Consider the following 18,477-nt stretch of genomic DNA (forward strand, 5'->3'; position numbering starts at 1 on the left):
AAATGATTCGAGCTTTGTGACATGGTGCATTATCCTGCTGGAAGTAGCCATCAGAGGATGGGTACATGTTGGTCATAAAGGGATGGACATGGTCAGAAACAATGCTCAGGTAGGCCGTGGCATTTAAACAATGCCCAATTGGCACTAAGGGGCCTAAAGTGTGCCAAGAAAACATCCCCCACACCATTACACCACCACCACCAGCCTGCACAGTGGTAACAAGGCATGATGGATCCATGTTCTCATTCTGTTTATGCCAAATTCTGACTCTACCATCTGAATGTCTCAACAGAAATCGAGACTTATCAGACCAGGCAACATTTTTCCAGTCTTCAACTGTCCAATTTTGGTGAGCTCGTGCAAATTGTAGCCTCTTTTTCCTATTTGTAGTGGAGATGAGTGGTACCCGGTGGGGTCTTCTGCTGTTGTAGCCCATCCGCCTCAAGGTTGTGCGTGTTGTGGCTTCACAAATGCTTTGCTGCATACCTCGGTTGTAACGAGTGGTTATTTCAGTCAAAGTTGCTCTTCTATCAGCTTGAATCAGTCGGCCCATTCTCCTCTGACCTCTAGCATCAACAAGGCATTTTCGCCTACAGGACTGCCGCATACTGGATGTTTTTCCCTTTTCACACCATTCTTTGTAAACCCTAGAAATGGTTGTGCATGAAAATCCCAGTAACTGAGCAGATTGTGAAATACTCAGACCGGTCCGACTGGCACCAACAACCATGCCACGCTCAAAATTGCTTAAATCACCTTTCTTTCCCATTCTGACATTCAGTTTGGAGTTCAGGAGATTGTCTTGACCAGGACCACACCCCTAAATGCATTGAAGCAACTGCCATTTGAATGGTTGATTAGATAATTGCATTAATGAGAAATTGAACAGGTGTTCCTAATAATCCTTTAGGTGAGTGTGTGTGTGTGTGTGTGTGTGTGTGTGTGTGTGTGTGTGTGTGTGTATATATATATATATATATATATATATATATATATATATATATATATATTATATTTATATATTTATTTATTTTTTGTCCCCACCATAGGCCTTTAAGCTGTCAGAGACCGAACCTGAGAATTAGTCAGTTAGTTAGTTAATGCTAGTAGCTTCTAATTTAAGAAATGTCTACAGTGGAATTTCCATGTGAGATGGAGAGAGACAGAAGAAGAGGAAAGGATGAGATGACTGAAGCAAAGAGGGCATTGTCTTGCTGTTTTTCCTTCCATTCTCTACCCATCACACATGGACAGAAAAGGGATAAAAAAGACCTCTCATTCTCTCTTATAAGGATTTACTGTGTATTCATCCTTCATTTCACTAGATTTATTGCCTGAGTGTTTCCAATGTGCAGGAAGTCCTCTTGTATAATGGTGTTTTGTTTTTATTTTTTGACCCCATCAGATAAAAATCCCACATAGACTCTTGGCCCTCCAGTCTGCTGTTTTCTTTCAGGTTTAGTGTCATATTAATAGCTTTGGATCTCCCCTAAAGTATTAGCCTGATTGTCAGGAAGGCGCTGGACGGCAGACAAGGGCATATTTGAGGTTTTCGGCTTGGAGCTTGAATTGTGTGTGTATCAGCGTGTGTGACGGTGAACGTGTGTTGATGTTTAAACAGCACTGTGGTTCTCCCGGCATAAATATGCACCATAGTGCTGCTAAGCTCCCCTCTTTATGTTTGTGAGATTGCATGTAAGCATTGACTCTTGTGGTTGTAAATACAATATGAAAAGTATTTCTTGTGTGTGCTCATGGAGACTATATTAGAGACCAGAATGCAGCAGATTCTGACTCTCGAGTGAATGAAAGGATTATCTTATGATATTCAGTTGGACAGAGACAGGGAGGAGAGAAACATGTAAGCAATTCAAATAAATGTCCATAGTTTTACCACCTATTGGAGAGGGTTATACTGTGTGAAAGATGCTCAGTTTGTGAACCTCACATTTCTTTGTTTTTCTCTCTCATCTGTCCTTCTTTCTCTAGGGCAAGGTGGCTCAGACGGCATGTATGTCAGCCTGTAAACACCTTTCCACCTCCTTGCTGCAGCTGCTGTTGGAGGCTGATGTCAGGCAAGTGTCTATGGGAGCCCTGCAGCAGTTCAACGTGGACGTCAAAGAGTGTGAGAGTAAGTTTAAGTAAAAGCTCAGTGACATTTTCATAATCCTCCTTAAACCTGATTGCATGATTGTACTTCAACCTGGTGTGGCCCAATAAAAAATTTCCCGAATCCTACTGGAGACTTTTAATCAAGCCACAATGCTGTGTTTGCTGTAACTAACTTCTTATTTGACACCCATGTGACTTTCTGAAAGACTAAGCTGAAAGTTTAAAAGCTGAAAAGAGAAGGGTATGCATTTTTTGCTAGCATCTGAGATTTGTCGCTTGGCTCATCTCTCCTCACGGCTTTGCCGGTGACCACAGCTAAAACTGCCTTTGAGCACCTAACCCCGTATGGTTAATGGATTTCCCTTGATCCTCAGCCAGAGCACGCTATCGCACATAGGTCACAGAGAGGGAGAGAAAATAACCCCAGTCATATAACGGTCACATCAGTTACACTGTATGACACCTTTTTCTTGTGGTTTGCTTTGGTTTACCAAGCAGCCTGTGATTACTTAAATTTTTAGAGACCCCCTGTTTATTTGTATGCCTCAAACCACAAAACTGAGCTTTTTAATCAAAATGTCATTCGAGTAATAAAGTCAACCCCCCCCCAACTCATTCTGTTTGAGACTTGGTTAATGAGGTGTTTACATTTTTGGGAAGTTTGAAGGTTAGGTCTTAGGACAAAATGGAAAACTAAAATAACTTCTTAAAGATGTAACCACTTGAATGCACAGATGATGTGTCTGTGGTTCAATCTATCAACAGTTTGGAAGTGTCTGCGCTGTGGGATAGAGAGGGAGGGAGATATGAAGGCACGATGAAGAGAGGAAACGATGAGGTTCAGTTTGGAGAGTTTCAGAAGGGTTGGAAAATATATTTCTTTGCATAAAGCTTGATCATAAGCAGCCCCAAATTTGTTTTTAATGTGTAATGTTGAATATGGGTAAACTGTGGAGTGCAGGCGAGTGCAGGCGCGTTTTGAATGTATTGAAGTCTGGAAATAGCTTCAGAAAGAAGAAGGTCATAACATAGTCGTGATGTGTAGTGTTGAAGGGGTGGACAAGCATCTTGATGGTTTCACTGTCATAAAAAATTAGCAAAAATTGTACAACAGCTAGTCACTGGGGCAGTACCCTAAAAGGGACAACTTTGTACCCCTAAAACATGCACATAAGAACCTTTAGAGTAATAATATTTTTCCTTAAGGTACTTTAAGGGTTTAATTTAACTATAGTAGGGTTTAAAAATAACAATAGTGTATTCATTATTAGTTCACGATACCTAATGCTTCTAAGAAATTGAACTTTATTGTAATGTGTTACTACATTTTGTAATCTGTTATTTTATGATGGGGTAAAATTGGCCATTTGGGTACTTTCAGGTACAACTGGAGATTCAGTCATATTATTATTATTATTATTATTATTATTATTATAATAATAATATATAATAATAATCAGTCATATTATATACTAGAATGCTTCCTAATCACTTTTCCTAATTAAATGTTAGCAGTCATCATACCACCGCATTATTATCTCGAGCCCAGAAGAGGCTCTGTTAAACTGACATTGGCCTCTCTCGTGTTTGCTGCGCCTCTTTGACCTGTACAACACCAGGAGCGAGCGATTGGACATTCAAAGGGAGAGGGCGTCAAGAGTTGCTTCCTGTTCAGTTCAGCTGGTTTTGGGGAGCATAAAGGTCTTGACAGCATTTCCTTGCTTATCCCTTGGGAGGTTTCTTAGTGTAGTCAGTAACAGGGCTTTATACTGGAATGTGGCAGTTAGGTGAAAGCCTAGAGGTCCCTGTTCTTGAATCTTGATGAGATGTGCTCTGACACGCGTCACGTAAACCATGCCGCCTTTGCCGCAGGTCTCTCTCCTGTAAAAAGGCGAATGGGGAAGTTCGCAAAATCGACATAGTCTCGGGCTGAGACGCAGCAACAAAAGCGCGAGGGTAAGCAGTCGCTGGCTCAGCGTTTGCGGGGGTCAGAAATAAAGATGGCAGGCGTGTAATTTGCGTGAGAGGCAAGAAAGGCACGCAGCATCACGAGGTGAAAGGGATTTCTTCTGGCCCCGGCTTGTTTTGTCTCTGCGTGTCAAATGTTCCGTTTTTCAGAATGGTGAAGCCGCTTGTTTACGGGTTCCCGTCCAAAGGCACAGAAAGGTCCAATGGCCCTCAGAAACCTCTACAACTCTTGCACTCCCCACACACCCCCAGCCCATTGGCTTTTCACAAGTGTTGTCGGCCCCTTCGCTAAGTACCACGCCACTGGTCTGGGAGAGCGGCCTCATGGGAATCGCCGTCAGGCCTCAGGTTATGGGGTAAAGGCTGCCCCCTCATCCCCACACAGTCCCTCTATCTGGCTTGTCAGATCAACGTTGGGGAGAATTAATGAGAGTTTGATGATGATTTTTTCCACCGAATGGGCCGCACAAAGCCGGTGGCAGACCGAGAGACATGACTCTGCTCTGAACCACCAAACGAAACCTCCACCCCCTCTGCCAGCACCCCCAAAACCTTCAAAGCCCCCTTCCATTTCACCTCCCCCGCCCCCACTGAACCTCCCCCTGTCCTCCCCTTGTCCCGGCTGTCATCCGTCTGCCAATCTCCCGCTCCATGGCGAATTCCCTGCTCTCTTTATCCCTCTCTCTTTCCCACAGGGTTTGCCAGGGCCGGCCCGGTGCCTGGCTTCCAGGGGGACACTCTGCTGCTCGCCTTCATCGACTTGAGACAAGTAAGTCTTTGTTTTTTTCCACTCCTTTTTCTTTTCTTTCATTCTTCTTTCCCCTTTCTTCTGTTTTCCCCTGTTTACCCCTCAACATCCCCCCCCTTCTTTCTCTTATTTTCCCCTTTACTGTCAAACCCAACCCCCTAAACCTCCACGCTAGCCTTAGTTTTGTTTGAAGGTTTCCTCCAATGTGTGAGTCTGTGTGTGTTTGTATTCATATCTTTGGTCTCAAGGCCCGGTCTGATATTCACCTTTGGGTGGTTTTGTATTTACCATTGTGGTACAGAGGTGGCCTCAAGACCCCCTTCTGTTCGGTTTAAGGTAAGATTTTTTTTAGATGGTTCTTTATGAGTCATCTTTTCCTACTTGCACCTCTGCACACTTGAACATTGCGGAACTGGAGCCGCTGATAGAAAACGTTGGCCTGTACCATTGCTCTGGCTTGAAAGACAAAAACTGAAACACTGAGATCATCATCAAGGTGATTTTGCAATCAGAAAGACAACACTCCAAGGCATTATTCTTTTATCCCTATTCTTTTTGTTTAGAGGACATTTTGATAGTACTTTGGTTGCACAGAATCGATTTTGTTACTGCAGTTCATTTGAACGTTCAGTATTATGTTGTCAGAGCCGTAGCCTAGCAGTTAACATGCATACTTTAAGTTCAGACATGGACCCTATGTTGAGACTATTTGTAAGCACCTCACAATTCAATTCTGATTCAGGGAGTCATGATCCATTTAAAGGATTAGTTTACTCCAGAATAAAAATTTCCTTATAATTTCCTCACCCTCATGTCATCCAAGATGTTCATGTCTTTCTTTCTTCAGTCAAAAAGAAATTAAGATTTTTAAGGAAAACATTCTAGGATTTTTCTCCATATAGTGGACTTCAATGGGGACCAACGGGTTGAAGGTCCAAATTGCAGTTTCAGTGCATCTTCAAAGGGCTCTACACGATCCCAGTTGAGGAATAAGGGTCTTATCTAGGAAAACGATCTGTCATTTTCTATTATAAAAAAAAAAAAAACCTTTTTAACCACAAATGCTCGTCTTGCACTAGCTCTGCAATGCACGCCCACGACTTCACTCATTACGTAGTCATGTTGAAAACTTCACGCGTGAAGTAGGCGGAAGTACTGACCCAGTGTTTACAAAGCGAACATGCAAAGACTAAGTCAAACGCTGATGAAACAACGATGTCGGACAATTTTGAATTTGGTGGAGAAAATGAGATGGAGTTTTTACCGTACCCTACCTTTTCCGCCTATGTCACGCGTAATTGTTCCAACGTGATTACGTAACGCGTGAAGTTGTGGACGTGCATCGCTGAGCTAGTGGAAGACGAGCATTTGTGGTTAAAAACTTTATATAGTTTTATTTATTTTTTTGAAAATGACTGATCGTTTTGCTAGACAAGGCCCTTATTCCTCGGCTGGGGTCGTTCAATGTTGAAGCTGCATTGAAATTGATTTTCTTATACATTATATAACATATATTAAGTGACTTTTTAAATTCAGCATGAAAAAGCTACAAACAAAAGCTTGGAATATTCTTTATTGAAGGTTGTTCTTTTGCAACATTGTGGCTTTCATGTACAGTCCTGTGTGGCAGGTCTTGCATGTCTTGCATACTGCAAACAACAGCTAAGCGATTGAGTTAGTGTTTGTACATATAACTGAAGTTAGCTAAATCAATTCTTACATTTTGTAAATTGATTCACAATTGTTAAAGAAAGAATCACAATGCATCAATGAATTAGTTTTCTCCCCCAGCTCTAGTAATTGATGCTCATGTGGTAGATGCAAGTTCAATTTCAATCCAATTGAATTATACCTATTTGATCTTTTTCCATTACATATTTTCTAAAAATAAAATAAAATTGGCAAAAACCTCAACCTCAAAAGACAAAATGTATATATTGTATCAGGTCATGCATCAGTTGTATTAAACATAAGTACAGTTTTTTTGTTTTTTTTTTGTTTTTGGGACACGTCAAATGAAAGTTAAAAGCAAACAAAAAACGGCTGGTAAGAAGTATGTAGCGTATGCGTGTTTGTCAATTCCGAGATCTAGAGGGAAACAATAACAGTGGGGTTATAAGGGTCCATATTTGGGACCCCCTCCCTTGTTGCCGAAGTGGCCAACCTGGGCGAGTGTCAGGGACTGAGAGGGGATGACGGATGGGCTGGATGCTCAGGGAGTACTGGATGAATGAGCTGACAGACAGTGACAGATAGCTCTTTCTTCCACTAAAACAATTCCGTTTTGTCCCGCCTGCCATCATGATGCAGTGCCACTTGTTTTCCATTTAGTTTTTTTTTTAGTTTTTTAAACCTGACTTCACCATGAAGGCGCTTGTGTGGTTTTGCTTTGTTTTGTTTTTTAAGAGAGGAGAAAAGAGGATGCTGAAGAAAAGAATGAACAAAATAGCCATTTTGCTTTTTTTAATGTCATGTTTTGCTTTTGAGCTGTCATGATGCATGACTCTCTACAAAGATATCTTTCATTATTAATACTGTTATTGTTATTATAATTTCAATAGCATCCGAAGTCGGTTAGAGGTGCAGACTTCTCTCAAGAGGTGGCTTTTTAAAGGGGTTGTTCTGGTGATCAGAGACGTCAGAACTGTTCTGTCCCTATGCGTGCCTGGCCCTGAATACGCCCGATAAATCAACCTGAAGGGCCCGTTTGTGTCCCGGTCTCCCGGGTCCTGGGATGGGGCTGCGGGTCAATCCTTCTGGAGATAGACAACGAAAAGGTCCGGAAGCTCTGGGAGGGGTTTTGGTGAAAGGCTGGAACCTGGATTCACTCTCCTATCTGAAAAGACAAGAATACAAAAAGAAAAGGACATCCAAATTATGCTTCAAAGTGCTTTAGACAGAGAGGAATAAGAGGATGGATGGAGGATGACGTGACGAACGACTTAATTCTCAGACGTCCTCATTCATTATTACATTAATCTTTACTCTTCAGCCACATTCATATAGCAGGGAGATATGGTTGACAGTGCTGTTTGGAGTGCGAAATACGGTTGTGTTTGGTTTTGAAGCAGAGTTACAATTCTTCAACCAAAATGCCTACCTGGAATTTGATGGTGTCATGGCTGAATTTTCAGAGTGGGTTCATCTGTTATATGCAAAATGAATGTACATATAGCAAAAACACATGAAGGATGACATGTAAGGATAGGATGGATATGATGTAATTACGTAAGATGTGACATAAGAACTGGACTTCAGACACAATCAATTGTCAATCTCAAACACTGTGTTTAAGTGGCCTTCCTGTAATTTGACATTTCAAAATGTGAAGCATATAGAGGTGAAAGAAAATACTAAAGACAGATAAAAACCTTCCTGTGTTTGACTTGCCTTCCAGTCTTTTTAGCAGGTTTTCCAAGATTTTCCACGAAAAAAGCAACAGATAAAAATTTGACTGAGGAATCAGAAGGAGACATTATGATAAATGGTATGCTCCATGCTGCAGTTCTATATTTAGGAGTCTTATATTAGCAGATTAGGGAAGGTTTGTGGTGATGGGAACCCTTGGCTGGCCTTGGTGTGGGAGGCCTGCTGGCCTCTGTGGCGAAGCTGGCCCCCCAGCAGTGCACGTTCTCGGGGCTGCCGCATGCCTCAACTCTTGCGCTGGATCTTCTGCCTTCCCAAATTCCTCTGAGTTCTAAGGGGTGGGGGTGGAAAGAGCCTGCAGCCAGGCTTTGGTTAATGCGGAGCCCCTGATGGCGGAACTGTTTTTATTGTATGAAGGGGTGGTCTAAGTAGAGTTTGACTAGATTTGACTAATTTGATGGTTAACTGCATATGGTTTTTGTCTGTCTTTATCTGTCTGTCTGATTTATTTATTCATCTGTTTTGTCATTTTTTTCTGTCCGTATAACCTTCAAACTTAAAGGATTTTTTAAAATTATATTTTACAAATCTTTCAAACAAAACTTTTGTCATGCTAACATTCAAATATTTCCTTTAAAAATGCTTTTCTAGTAAAACATTTGTTGAATTTCAGTTCATTTGACTCTATTTTACATTCAAATTTGATATTGTGATTTTGCATTCATATTTATTACAAATTCACTTATTGAATTTGAATTTTTAAAACCATTCTCATTTCAGTTATGATTGGTGCACCAACCTGCAGGGCTCAAAGTAATGTGGTGCTCTGGTACAGGTGCATAAAAGCCGACCATTTGTGTCATAGATGGTGATGGTTGAAGGTATGAGAGACATTATATACATCCCCTGCTGTGGTGTCTCTCCTTCCCACACTTCATGATTCATTCTAGGGCACTGCATAGAAGTGCAGAGGGGGCGGGGATACATTTTCCTGGTGCCGTGAATTTAGGAACCATGAGGCTGCTAAGCATTCCTGTGGCCTGTCCACAGGCATTATCCTAGTATTCCTGGAACGTTGTTAAAAGGATTCAATGTAAAATGCATTTCCCCTCTCTAACCCGTTCCATTCCTTTCTCCTAGTCCTTGGCGTTGAAAGCCTAACACCAGTGACACCACTAGAGGCTTATGCTTGCATCCTTCTGAACCATATGGGCACGTTCTTAGTGTCCATACAATTCTAGCTAGCGAACTGCAGCTGTGTCTGATTTCTTTTACCTCTATTTCTTTGTCTCTTACATCACTTTTCTCTCATGATTGTGATAACTCTGTTCTGCTGTCAAAGTTGGTTATGTTGGTTTAAGTGTGGTTTGATGCTTGCACAGAAACGAATGATTGAAATGTAATCCGTATAATGTTCTGGCACCATCTGATGATTTAATACTCTCAGGGTTATTTTGGAGTCTGTTTATATTACTTTATATTTTTATGTGTGTGTTTGGTAATCGCTAAACAAACTCAGAGTCCGCTAGTGACCCATAGTGAAAAAATGTTGTTCCGGCAACAGGGTGCAAGGCGGGGACATGTTGGCGAGCCAGAAATTTGAACACCACCACCCCCTCCACCCCGAAAGGAGTTCACTGCGGTTTAAGAAAATTTGCTGCTTGCTCCCAAATCTCAGTCAGCAACCTTCTCTAGAGAGTCAGGGAATCTGGAGAATGTTCCTTCAGTTATAAAGACTTCTTGTAACAAAATGAGATATTTTGTTCGTCTCAAACTTCAATCTGTAGTTCTTACCTGTGTAGGCGGGTATTTTGATGGTATACATATTTGTTTTTCTTTAAAGGTACACAGTTATGTAACTTGTTTTTTTTATTGCTTTTTTCCCCCAAAATTTATATAACAAATCCATCTTCCAAACCGCGTTTTTGGTTTATCCTGAATCACTACGGTATGCCTATATTCAGACTATTTTAGACAGAGCGGGACGCCAACCGCTGCAGAGTAACCCAGTACATAAACAGAAAAAGTTGCTCTGGCTACAACTTTCTTCTGGAAGGTGCATGCAGTTTTGTTTATTAACCTCTAGAGTGCCAAAAGTTACATAGTGTACCTTATATTATTATATATATGTGACCCTGGACCACAAAACCAGTCACATGGGTCAATTTTATGAAATTGAGATATATACATCACATGAAAATTAAATAAATAAGCTTTCCATTGATGTATGGTTTGTTAGGATATGACAATATTTGGCCAAGATACAACTATTTGAAAAACTGGAATCTGAGGGTGCAAAAAAAATCGAAACACTGAGAAAAACGCCTTTAAAGTTGTCCATTTATGTTTGCAATTGTGCTGCATTCACTCACAAAAAGAAATGTTTTATATATTTACTTAATAACCGAATGATTTTTAGCATAAAAGAAAAATCTATAATTTTGACCCATACAATGTATTGTTGGCTATTGCCACAAATATACCCGCGCGACTTGTGACTGGTTTTGTGATCCAGGGTCATATATATATATATATATATATATATATATATATATATATAGATAGATAGATAGATAGATAGATATAGAGATAGAGATAGAGATAGAGATAGAGAGATAGATTACAGATTACAGGCCATAATAATATAACATTTGCTGTAAAAAGTCTCCTATATAGCTGAAAATGTATCTCTAATACAAAATGTATCTCCAATTATAGAATCACTTCAGAAGTTTTGGGTCGGTAAAAACACTAATATTATGAAATATTATTATATTTTTTTAAATGACTGTTTTATATTTTAATGTAATGTAATTTATTCCTGTGATGGCATGGTTGAGTTTTTAGATGCCATAACTCCAGTTTTCAGTGTCGCATGATCCTTTAAAAATCACTCTAATGTGCTGATTTGGTGCTCAAGAAACATTTCTTATTGTTATAAATGTTGAAAACAGTTGTTTAATATTTTTGTGGAAACTGTGATTACATTTTAGGATTCTTTGATGATTAGAAAGTTCAATAGTCACAGACTTTTCTTGGAACAATATTTAAGTATTTACTGTCACTTTTGATCAATTAAATTAACAATAAAATTAATTAATTGAATAATTAACCAAATAAATCATTCTGACTCAACTTTTGAACAGTAGTGGATGTACCCTATTGTAGTTTATTATTATTATTATTATTATTATTATTATTATTTTAACTCTTATTTTTTTCTGATTTGTGACAATATAATTAATCTTCATATTGTTTGTGGTATAGGAGGAAGTTCACCGGTTCAGAGAAATGACTAACGGGAGTGTCCCATTCAAGGAATACTTGCAGTATTAATGTATCATTTGTTTCTGACAATTGCCTAACATGTGTCAACATGCAGGCTTTAGGGGAAAATGGATTTATACATCTATTAACAGTTTCTGTTTGAGTAAAACTGAAAGGCTAAGACCTTGCACTTTGAAAAGTCAAAACGAAAGCAAACTACCATTAAACATTGATTAATGATGAGAGACACAATGTGATCATTATTTAGAAAGTGGAAATTCTGGCTAATAGATGAGTGAGCATATGGTGCATATAAATGTTACTTTGAAAATCGAAACCGAACTCTATCTAGATGTGGGATTTCCAGCCGTTTCCAAAATTGCCGTTTGGTATTTCCCTGTCAAGCATATGCCTTTTGAAGAGTGAATCACTGCAGTAAAATGTCCTTCTGCTCTCTGGGATTGCAGCTGTTATGCTACCTTTTTCTCTTATACACTCTATCACTACAGTCAACACTGTTCTGGTTGCATACATTTTTGTATTTAGAGAGAGAGTTCACCCAAAAATGAAAAATAACAATATTGGACCCAAAATTTTAAAATATATATAAATATATCTTATTTTGTGTTCCAGAGAAGAAAGTCATACAGGTTTAGAACAACATAAGGGTGAGTAAATGACAACAGAACTTCCCTTTTCTTTTTTTGGGTGAACTTTTCCTTTAAACGTTCCTTATATTTTGAGCTCTGAAAGACACATTAAGCCATGGTGCTAATGTGGATGATGCAAATCCAATTTCTTACCCTGTCTCCACAAACAAAAGAGCCAAAAATGCTTAAATTAAGATTTTAAAAAATGATCTGTTCCTTAAGGACATTCTGTTTCACAGTTAATTCCAGTCAGTTTCTTGTCATCCACTGGCAGTTCAATGACCATGGACCTGATCTGTAAGGTTATTTTCCACCTTTTTCACCAGGATTGGTGAGTTTAAGACCACCTTTGTCCCACATTCTCTTTTAGTGATGTCAGTAGGATGAACCAGAGTGTGTGTTTGTGTTTTTAATGGAGCCTCTCTGTCAACCACAGTCTCCCTGAACCTTAACCTGCCTGGTTCAGTAGCTGAGGTCAGGCAGTGAAGGTGCGCAGGAAAGAAGAGAGATCGAGGATGAAACCATATGGGCCGTGCTCTTCTCCTAACCCTGTTCAGCTACAGCCTCCCACAGATCCGCTTTTTTGTGGTTCCTTTAGGGAGAGATAGAAAGTTTGAAAGAACCAAGACTGCCACAGAATCTCGATTGTACGAGCAAACCAGCTCTCCCAGATTTTCCTGCCTTTGCTTATGGAAAATATGTGAAAATGAATGAGAAGGAGTGGAAATGTAGGAAGGAGAAAGAAAAGGAAACGACACAGGCAGTGCTCTCCTCAGACCATTTCTCCATAGTCTCCCTAAACAAGCCAGTGACAGGTGTCACAGTTTAATCGTCCCCCATTTGCTTCCTCTCAATGCCCAGTGAGTGTGTCACGCTTAAAGCCACCCCCCCTGCTCTTTCTCAATGGTGTGCTGGTGTGTGTCAGTGAAAGGCCTGTTTGAGGCGCTGTCATAGGTCTCCAGGGGTCAGACGGATGAGCTGCCCTGCTTGTATGGAGTCAGTGAGGGAGCAGATATTCTCCGAGCAGGGGGTTGACATCTCTCTTTGCGGCAGGGTCCCATTCAGCCCTATGAGGATGGCACTGATATGCATCTTCTCTCTCACTCCAGCATGAACACAAACTGTCAACTGATTCTTGCTTCTCCAGCTTACCCTTTTCTTTCTTTCTCTCTCAAATCCTTAAGGATAGTTTATCCAAAAATGAAAGTTATTTCATCATTCCCTTACCTACATCATTCCAAACATGTATGATTTTTCTTCTTCTTCTGTGGAACACAAAAGAAGATATGTTTCGGCATATTATGAAAGTCAAAAGGATCTAGATTGCTCGAAGGTCCAAACAGGACATCAAGGTACTGTGAAATGAATCCATACAACTGGTGTATCTGAAGTTACATGATCACTTTGTATGATGAACAAATCAGAATTTAATCGTTATTTACTTTCAAATCAAAACCAAAAATTAATCAACATGCATATGCAGACTACATCAAATATGGCAACACAAATGTCAAGATGTTTGGCCTCGTGATGTGCAAGAACCAATGAGATTTGACATTAGTTGAAGTTTTTGTTGCCGTATTTGATTGTGTTGTGTGCATTGATCAATGCTTTTATTCAATCTAAGAGTAAAAAGACTTAAATATCAATCTGTTCATCATGCCAAATGATCGTGTTGCTTCAAAAGAAAATACCAGTTGAGTCGTGTGGATTAGTTTCATAGTACGTTTGTCTTTTTAGGAACATAAATGTTTTTGACCCCGTTGACTTTCATTATAGGGACATAAACACCTGAAATATCTTCTACTGTGTTCCATGTTTGGAACAACATGAGGGTGAGTAAACGATGACAGGATTTCCATTTTTGTGTGAACTATCCCTTTAAGTTAAACTTTTTCTTAAAATGCTTGGAAACCGCTCCAGTTCAAAACAGGGCTTCCCGTTGTCCAGCTGCAGGAATGGAGCTCCACCACTTTTCAAATGTGTAGAATGTTTTTGTTTTTGTGTGTGTGCTGATATAGGGGTCATTTATGGGACCCACATATTTGTGGTTTTCCCTCAGTTCTGACCCTTGGTTCTGGAACACTGTTTTAGTCAGTTTGGATGGATTTATCGTTCTTGTGCCTTATGTTCCTTTGTTTAAAAACTTATTTATATATTCTGCTTGTCACGCTATTTAATTTTCTTGTTATGTGGATTTTAGTACAGCTTGACATTCTGGTGTGGCCTTTGATTACCAAAACCGGTGTACTTGGGAGAGAGAAATAGAGGCAACACAAAGGAAAAATAATACTCTTACGTAGTGTCACGGTGCTGGTCTGGAGGTTACACACTTCCAAGAAAAAAGGGTTTGTCATAGATTTATAAGACCTCTGATGGTATAGGAGGCAATAATTGGAGAACACAATATCAGGGTAATAGGACAAAGAGACAGGTATAGAATATAGGACAGGTATGTTTGTTTTTATTGATGATTTTTTTTCTTTTTTTTTCTTATCGATTGTTATTGTGACACTGTGTTAAGGAGCAAAAGCTTAAGGATTGGTTGTTCCCTGCAGCTTCCCCTGCTTCAGAAGTTGTGTGTTTTTCTATGGATGGATGGATGGATGTTTGAAATACCATCTATAGAATGTTCCATTCAGTTTCTATATTTCCCAGAACGAATTACCTGTGTTAAATTTCTTATAATTCTTAACTTCTGAATTGTACTCAACCCTGATCAACATAGTATATTAGAGGCACTACAATAAGTTGCTTGTCATTTGGTTTTCTTAGAATATAATAGTAATTGAGTTTTAAAAACTATATATTTTTTAATTATAGATTATGCTTTAGGTATAATCTTTTTACACTTTTTTTTTTTTAACAGATGCTTTAATCCAAAGCGACTTGCGCATGATTAACCTCTCAAGAAACATGCACATTTTTAATGTCATCCCATGATGGAACACTTATACATAGTTGATCTACAGGATGAAAGCCGTGCTCTCCTGGAAAATACTTTTCTTTTGTTCAGATGCACATAGAATCATCCTTTTTTAACACTACTTTCATATACATAATACTACTCAGCAATATTGTCATGTGTAGTCATTTTAATGTGTTTATGCATGTTTGCTGCAAACTTCACCCATTGTTTTATGTAGAGCACACAGCTGACAACTCTAAGTGATGAGGAAAGAGAATGTGGGAGCGAGTGGGAAGATACATGAATGTGATGTTTTGGACAGTGAACTCATTCTGGCCCTGGCGCACGCTGGCTGACCTTCCTCTAGTTAACAGCCAGAACTAGACCAGGTGTAATCACTTTCTCCAGCCTTCCGCCTGTCTTTCCGTCCAAGGGAGAGGGAGAGTGAGCGAGTAGGGGGTGGGCCAGTCGAGTGGCCTCCGGGCGACCCTGCTTGCATTCCCTCGGAGCCAGCGGACGATAAGCCTGACGTGCTATCTGTCTCGCTCTTTTTCCCTCTCCGTCTCTCACGGGCTCAGTTAGGATTGGCAGGTCGAGGAGGGTTTGTATGGTAAAGCAGCAAGTCTCTGTGTTATGCATGTTATACATGCTGGAATCGGGACAGAGAGAGGGGGAGCTGACCCTCTGGTAACCTTGGCTTTGGTCCAGTCAGGGAGTCATGCAGGATCCAAAGTCTGAGCTGCTTACCCTGTACCATTTTAGCTCAGCCCCGCGCCAGGGGCTATGCCCTCACGGGAGATCCTGGGTAACGGGGGTACAGAAAAGAGACTGGTATTATTTTCCCTTTTACTCCTTTTTTTTCTCTCTTCCCACCCCCTGTTTCTTTTTTCTCTATTTTTCTTAGCTTATTTTCTCATTCTCCTCCTCCCTCTGTGAATTTCTACTTAAAGGCTTGACAGAAAGGTTGATTTACCGGTCTTGCCTCTTTAGCAACCTCCATCTCAACCCTCATCACCTTTTTACCGGAAAACACAATGTGTTGTCGACCAATTTGTTTGTCATTTAGTAAGGTAAATAGGATTTGGTAAATTCCGCTGGGATAACAAGCACCAACCTGACCCTAAGTTTAATTTTGTTTTGTTTCTCTCTCTCTCTCTCTCTCTCTCTCTCTCTCTTTCACTTTCTTTGGTTGCTGTTTATCTGTTTGTCTTTATGCTGTGGTGATTATGAGTGAGCAGTATTCAGTCTGTAGCCTCTCTTTGACCTTGATCATGAGGGCTATCAGAGTTCACGTCCATAGAGACAGCATCACGGCATCACCAAAAAAACTTTTATCAGATTATATCCTTATTCATGCCCTGTGAAAGGGATAGGAGTTCTGTAATGCTGGTTTATTGTCTCTCACCACAACACGCGCACACAGATCCACATTCCATCTTCATTTTCCTACAGCAGCTGTAGTAAGAAAAAGTACTTTTTATCAAAAGTAGTTTTGATTTGTCCATATCCTGTAAGCTGTAAAAAGGCTCTTTTCTTATAAATATGAACGATGAGACACCCTTGGCATTAGTATGATTCTGGAAACCAATAAAAAACACTGTGTGTGTCAATGCAGAACTGCACTGTTAAGGGGCTTTTTGAAAGTGTTTTTGAAAGACTCTTATTCTCACTAAGGCTGCATTGTGTTAATTCGGTCCTCAAGAAACATTTCTTATAATTATCAGTGTTGCAAACAGTTGTGCTGCTTAACTTATTTGGAAACCGTAATACATTTTTTCAGGATTATTTGATGAATAGAAAGTTCAAAAGAACAGCTATTAAAATGTAAATCTTTTGTAAAAAAACAAACATGTAAACAGTATGTCTTTGTCACTTTTGATCAATTTAAGGCACATTTGCTGAAGAAAAGTGTTATTTTTTTAAGTATTGACCCCAACATCTTACATATAAGGTTTGAGTTTATGTACATATATACTTTTGTGCTTCATTGTGGCCTGTTACATAATGAAGGCCCAAATCTATTGTGTACTACTTTATCATTTTCCTTTTATATTTTCCTCTGAATAACTGTTGTCTATATGAGTAATTAGATAACATACTTAGATCAGGCATAGAACATAATTCTGATTTAAAAATGTTAAAACCTTCTCGTAAATATTTCAATGTCATATTTATTCTGTTCTGTGTTCCTTTTAGCTCTCTTTGCACATTGCAGGCTCTTTTAGATGTTTGCTACTGGCTCAGCTCTGACCATTCTGTCACACTTCTTCCCAAGCAATAACTAACCTTGTCGGAATAGACAGGAAGGTAAAAGAGAGGTCATGTCTTCCCCAGGCCAGTGCCAAGTTCTTCAGTCTAACAGTTATTAATTACCACCAGCAACTCCTTTAAAATGGGTTGTGTGGAGAAATGGACAGTGAAAATGAGCTCATCCTCCAAATGCAAAATGTTACTGTTCGCACATAAATACTGCTCATTTATTTGTACCACTCTTTCTTAGTTGATCTCTTCTAGATTGGACTGAAAGGGCTTGTGACTGTTTTGTTGTCATATTGACCTGGCAATAACTCTCTTTTCTGAATGGACAGGAAGTTGAAAGTGAGGCCACTCTTCCCCTAGACTAACGTAAATGGTCAAACGTCCATTAATTACAGTCGTAACTATTAAAATAGGTGTCAAAACAAGTCAACCAGAAGGTCACAGAAAGTATACCAAGGGACGTGCCAAATCATCTGTTCTGTGACCCAAATACTTATTATTCTATGTAATATAATTTGTATTTACTTATTATCTTTTAAAATAATTTTTATACTTTTGGTTAACTTTTTATAATACTTCAGTCACAGTTTGTCTTTGTCATCTGATTTTTCTGTCATCTGAGATTTCAATGAACCAGGTTTTAATAAGGTTTACTTCTGAAATCTTTAAATGTTTCAGAAATGGGACAATTTTGCATTCTGTTGGATTTAGCCACTTTCCTCAGGTCTCTATGACCGCTTCAACACACCATAACCCCAGAGATAACTCTTCCTTGTCTGAAGAGGACAGGAAGGTAAGGTTGAGGCCAAGTCTTCCCCAGACTATGGCTCCTTAGACGTTGTGGCCTCAGGAAGAGGGCTGTTTTTGCTTGTCCCTGATGTGGCTTGCAAACGGAGCGAACAGGGCTGATAACAGAACAATGACCCGAGAGGGGTTCAGCTTAGAGGCAGTGTAGCGGCCACCGCAGCCATCTCCATCTTGACCACCCTCTAACCCCAACCTCCCTCATGCTTTTCGGACATGCTTAGAGTTCCCTCAGTAAATGTTCACTTTGCAGTTAGAGATTAGCAGTATCCTGTAGTGACTTGTACTATACACGCCCAGCAAGAGAATCTCTGTATCAATTAAGTATTGTCATTGAGTTGAAAAGGTGGAAAATTAATCTCATGAACTCTGTGTCCTGCGGCCTGTTACAGCAA

At 39.7% G+C, this 18,477-nt stretch overlaps 1 protein-coding gene across 3 annotated transcripts in view; it reads left to right on the top strand.

The window, feature by feature from the left end:
- Positions 1-18,477, top strand: part of exoc6b (exocyst complex component 6B) — a 95,975-nt gene that overhangs the window by 65,175 nt on the left and 12,323 nt on the right. For all 3 annotated transcript variants that reach the window (XM_084403439.1, XM_084403440.1, XM_084403438.1), the window contains 2 exons: positions 1,990-2,131; positions 4,776-4,849. In XM_084403439.1, the coding sequence (XP_084259565.1) occupies positions 1,990-2,131; positions 4,776-4,849 (216 nt within the window). The remainder of the gene's footprint in view (positions 1-1,989; positions 2,132-4,775; positions 4,850-18,477) is intronic.

This window comes from Rutilus rutilus, assembly GCF_951802725.1.
Source record: "Rutilus rutilus genome assembly, chromosome: 3".
In the NCBI taxonomy this organism is placed as follows: domain Eukaryota; kingdom Metazoa; phylum Chordata; class Actinopteri; order Cypriniformes; family Leuciscidae; genus Rutilus; species Rutilus rutilus.